Here is a 5,152-nt window from a genome sequence, read left to right as displayed (position 1 = left end):
ATATAAAATATAAAATATATATATATATATATATATATATATATATATATATATGTGTGTGTGTGTGTGTGAAGAAAAGTACACAATTAGTTGTCAGTCATCAAATGGATAAAAATGCAGGGAAAGCACAAATATTTGGTAGAAGGGGGAACTTCATAAGAGGGTGAAACACACATTCAAACAAATATTGAACATCAATATTCAGACTTATCTTGTGACTGTAAACGCAGCATTACAAATACACCACCAGAAATCCTTAGGGAAGACTGATTAAACTTACAACAATAATATCCACTGCTACCAACCTGCTCCAGAGTACATGGCATATAAAGGAAACTGATTGCAATCAGAACAATGACAAAATTAAAAAACATATAGCAATAATTTACACAACTAGCTCAATGTAGTGTACCTATCGGTGTAGTGTGAAGGAGTCATTTAGTGTTTGGGGAATGGAGGTGAGAGCCAGAGCTCACTGTAGTGACAGCCGGTTTCCTCTAGGGGCAGCCAAGTGGAGTCCACAGGACCTTACTTTGTTCTTGATCAACTATAGTGATGATCTGAGTGCAAATATATTGGAGGGTGCCGCCTTGGACAATACCTGAAAAGAAAGAAATGACTTGTTGGAAGCATAAATCACACTGGAAAGATAAAATATGTGTGTGCGTGTGTTGTGAAAAACCTAATAAAAGGGGTATTACAGTATCACCGATAGGTTTGAGGTTTTTTTATTTGCAGAGGAACTTGATTGCAAACAAACCTGTGAAAAACTTGCTGTACTCTTGCTCTATCTTTTGCGCACTTTCAAACTGCTCCTTGGAATGCTTTTGAGAAACTTTGTCCCGCAGATAAATGGGATCCTTCTGCTCCCTGTGAACGACACAAAACATTTATTCAGTCCAAAACACCAGTGGGCAACTGTAATTTGTTTCTTTTTGTTTGATTCTCTTCTGTAAAACGTCAAATCATTTATAGATTTATAGATTGTAAAACATAACTCGTAAATATATCTGTTTAACTGAGGTCCTCATTTTGTTCTTGAGACAATTATTTATACGTTTGTGCTTGGAGGAAAACAAAGCATTTGTGACCAAATAGTTAAGTGTAAAAACTTTTCCAGCACAGGAATACTACACTACCAAGACACTGCCATGATCATTTTTCCTTAAATTAGATTAAAAACATGTTGCTACTTACTTTATCTGCTTGGCATTTTTGTAGCGGATGAAGACGACAATGGGATAAATGTGAACGCTGTGCAGCCTTTCAATAGCGTGCGGAGCAATGTCAAGCAAACAGTGACAGCCCTGTATTCAAAACAATTACAAGATTAAAAAATAAAATCACTTTTATCCAAACCTTTAACATTTGAGGTTATAAACAGAATTCTTATTCTTCATTTGGTCTTATCTAAGTCTAAAAAGCAGCAATCGTGATGACTCATATTGAGCAAATGCAGAGATTAAAGACAAGACCAAAGCCATTTCCTGATAAAATCTGACGAGACAGAAAGGGAACTGATGAATACCTTATCTGTTATTTCTTTTATCGACGCTACGGTGGTCACGTCAAAATGTCCACTCCTGCGCTTGTAGTCGATAAAGAGGCAATCTTTGACACCGCGCTCGATGGCTTGCTGGGAAGCCTTCATCACCTCTGCAGGTGGGGCACAAACAGTGCAAGAGTGAAAAATGTGTGACATTAAACAAAATATAACATCCCAAGATTGTGAAGTAAACAGATTTCATCATCATACTTTAGATAAAGCAAACTTTAAGTGTAGAAATATTAGGATTATAGATTGCCTCGAGTTAAACTCACCCAGCACACATCTGCAGAACTTCCCAGGAGACTCTTTAACCAGCATCTCCTTCACCGGGTCAGAAAGAGGCCCGAGTACGAGCACCGGTCGAGGAGAGGTGCAGTCCACCTTCTGGACCCGCTGATACGCCAGGCTCACACAATCTAACAAAGACACAGGATAAATTTGATGCTAGTTGCCAAGTCTACCCATAAGATCAACAGCTTTCTTCTTACCATCAAAGAAAGGGATGGAATCGGTGCTGATGGTGTCCAGAGCCACCATCTCTTTACTGTCTTTGGAGCTGCTGCGTTTGTGTTTGGGTTTCCTCCTGAAAAAGGATCTGCGGGCTGCTGCAGAGAGAGTCTTACTGGAATCTTCCTTCATTTCTGTCACACTGTGTCTGCGATAAAACTCTTGGTCCATCCTGTCACACAAACGGCAAACGTATTTAAAGTCCTGTGATCCACACAGAGAAGTCCATGTGTGGATCAGTGTGTTGAGGATGAGTTCTGAGGAACAACAGTCTTCACACATTGCCTTCAGAAGATAAGGACAACAACACAGTATAATATATACATAGAAGTCAAATGCATCATATATGATATATGACCTACAGCAGGGGTCTGCAACATGCGGCTCTGGAGCCACATGCAGCTCTTTGGCCCCTCTGCAGCGGCTCTTTCAAGCTTTGACCAAAACTGACATAAAACTGAATTTTATTGGTTGTTATACAAACAACAACAACAACAAAATACTAGTTTTAGCTGTTTTCCTGTCATTTCCTTTGCAAATATCTGAATGCTGGAACTAGTACAAGGATTAAAACATACTAACTTTGTTTTTTGTTTTTTTTAATGGTTTGTAAGCTTTTTTTAATACTAACTTTATGCTTTATTTTTTCTCCACTAAATATTTTTTTCACAATAATAAAAAAAATCACATAGGTCTGCATAGTTTTTTTTTTCTCCCCCCTCTTTACAAGAATCTGGTCTTTTCATTTGTCTTAAATGATGTTAAAGCTGAAAATATGTAATGATTTTTTTTAATTTATTGATATTTTTACTGGGGACAAAAGCCACCTCCAACAAGCCTAAAGTGGCCCATGGGCCACCAGTTGATAATCACAGTTAGCAGGTTGTTGCGGCTCTGGACATTTTTAATTTAGTAAAATTAGGTGTAAAAATGGCTCTTTCGATCGTAAAGGTTGCAGACCCCTGACCTAGAGGGTTTTTACAACTGTTATCAACTGTCTTCGAGCTCATGCATGTGTAAAGCTGTGCACAATATTTCCACCCACATGTACTTGCTGGGGATCTGTCCTCTCTGGATCTGCTGTGCGTTCTCATCTAGCTGCCACGCCATCCAGGTCCCAAAGCTGCCCTTTGGTAAAGAGTCATCCACATAAAGGATGTCATCCTTTTTAAAACTGAGGTCGCCTTCAGCCTCCCCCGTCCTGTCGTAAAGTGCTCTGTTGAGAGGGAGAAACAAATATAAATGGATAGTTTTTAAAAGAAGGGCCGCACGGAGAATGAAGTTGATAAAAATGAGAGAGGAGGTGAGGTTTTGAACAAAGTATGTTTTTTTTTCTCTTGCTAGAGCCTTGTAAATTATTCCCAAGTGGCTAATCTGACATCTAGGCAAGCTGAGTGTATTTACTGCAGATGACGCCAAAAACATGTCTGCCTATAAGACAAGTGACTGCAGCAGCTGCAGCAACAAACTCCGTCACGCTCCCATCAATAAAACCTAACTATTTTAGAGCCTAATTCTCCAGTCATGTATAATGTAGTTCCAATGACCTGGAAAAACACACAGAACAAAAAGGGATTAGATAACCTAATTTTGTGGCGTGATTAGTATCTCTGTAGTCACGCAGTGGATCTGAGACATAATTGGTTGGATGAGAAGGAGCCCAGCTTGTCCAAAGGGCTCTCTGGTGATGAGCCTATATATAGAATGATGGAGAGCTGAATCTGCCATGGAACAACTCAAGTCTTTTTACAGCGGTTAACCAAGAAAAGAATCAGAGAATGACTTCATGTTTAACTGGTTGAGACATATGTGTGCATACCTAATGTAAAAGCCATCTCCGGGAACATCTTTGATCAAGCTGAAGTCATCGAGGCGATGCTGCACCTTTAAGGTGACCGTCTCCGCAGGCTTCAGCATTTCAACGTACACTTCTTCTGCAGTCTTATTCTTCATATTCACCGAGTTGTACTGGGGGAACAAAAAGGAGGAAATAAAGAAATGTAACAACAAAGCACATCGTAAATGATGTCAGAAGAAGAGTTGATCAAGGTTTACACTCTGCAATAATTTGGCCTGGCTGTGAAGGCTCTGCAAGTAAAGAGCTACGTTTTCTCCAAGCTTTCAGCGCAATTAAAGTGTTGCAGTATTGATTTGTGCCATGTACGAGGGGGAGAAAACAAACAGGAAGATTGACGGACACGCTGAAGCTGTACAGCCCAGCTGCATGGCATTTCAGACAGCAGACTCGTTGCGACAGAAAGTTAAAGTAGGAACATGTCGTGGAATGCCTATCATGAATTTGTGGGCTCCTAGAAAGATTACAAGCGTGAAGGGAGACTGACGAGATCAATGAAGCATAATGACATGAAGGAAAATGCCAGCATCCACTGCCAGCTATCAAGTTTAAAGCAGCACCAGAAAAGAAATCTTTTTAAGAGAAGAAGAAAACAAACTTTAAAAAGTGAGACTATACTCATATAACTTTGTTTAAAATTAAAAAAAAAATGTTGATTTAACTTCCAAATTGTCCACATGAGAAAATAAACTGTTACCATGTCATCAAGCAGCATACACTGTTGGTTTGCTGCAGTTTTGTGTTCATATTTATGAAATTAAAATGTCACAAATAAATGGCAAAAGGAAATAAGATTGTGTTTATGTGTGGCTGCTCTTTTTTATAAACTTAAGTTGGTACCTCCAGGATGAGGTCCCCAGGAAGCAGCCCATCAGGGCCTCTGGCAGGACTGTCCTCATCCAGACTCTCTATGTAGACACCCTGCAGGTTGCCCCCACAGAGCATGACTCCCACTTCCACCCCGGGTCTTCGCACCGTCACAAGCCGAGGCTCCCCCATCTTCCTGCTGCCCTCTGATGGCATTCTGGAGGCAGAGAAATGTCCGGTACTGTCGTCAAGAAATATACATAGTACTATTTCTTATTTCTTAATAAGTATACAGTAGTCCCTGGTTTATCGCGGGGGATCCGTACCCTGAAGCCCCACGATAAGTGAAAAACCACTAAGTAGGACTAGTAGTCCAAGTAGTAATTTATTTTGGTGTGTGTATGTATGTATATACATATATATATATATATATA

The 5,152-nt window shown here is 39.7% G+C and overlaps 1 protein-coding gene across 1 annotated transcript in view; it reads right to left on the bottom strand.

Moving 5' to 3' along the window:
* Nucleotides 1–297: 297 nt before the first annotated feature.
* The window catches only part of LOC119430440 (disks large homolog 5), a 7,266-nt gene continuing 2,411 nt past the window's right edge, over nt 298–5,152 (bottom strand). Inside the window, exons 2-10 of the mRNA XM_037697850.1 lie at nt 4,752–4,959; nt 3,876–4,024; nt 3,102–3,272; nt 2,038–2,228; nt 1,822–1,965; nt 1,529–1,656; nt 1,198–1,307; nt 761–870; nt 298–601 (exon numbers count right to left, since the gene is read on the bottom strand). Of these exons, the coding sequence (XP_037553778.1) occupies nt 498–601; nt 761–870; nt 1,198–1,307; nt 1,529–1,656; nt 1,822–1,965; nt 2,038–2,228; nt 3,102–3,272; nt 3,876–4,024; nt 4,752–4,959 (1,315 nt within the window). The 3' untranslated portion in view covers nt 298–497. The remainder of the gene's footprint in view (nt 602–760; nt 871–1,197; nt 1,308–1,528; nt 1,657–1,821; nt 1,966–2,037; nt 2,229–3,101; nt 3,273–3,875; nt 4,025–4,751; nt 4,960–5,152) is intronic.

Source organism: Nematolebias whitei, chromosome 1, assembly GCF_014905685.2.
Source record: "Nematolebias whitei isolate Nwh7 chromosome 1, NemWhi1, whole genome shotgun sequence".
Lineage (NCBI taxonomy): Eukaryota > Metazoa > Chordata > Actinopteri > Cyprinodontiformes > Rivulidae > Nematolebias > Nematolebias whitei.
This window is presented reverse-complemented; position numbering and strand designations above follow the sequence as displayed.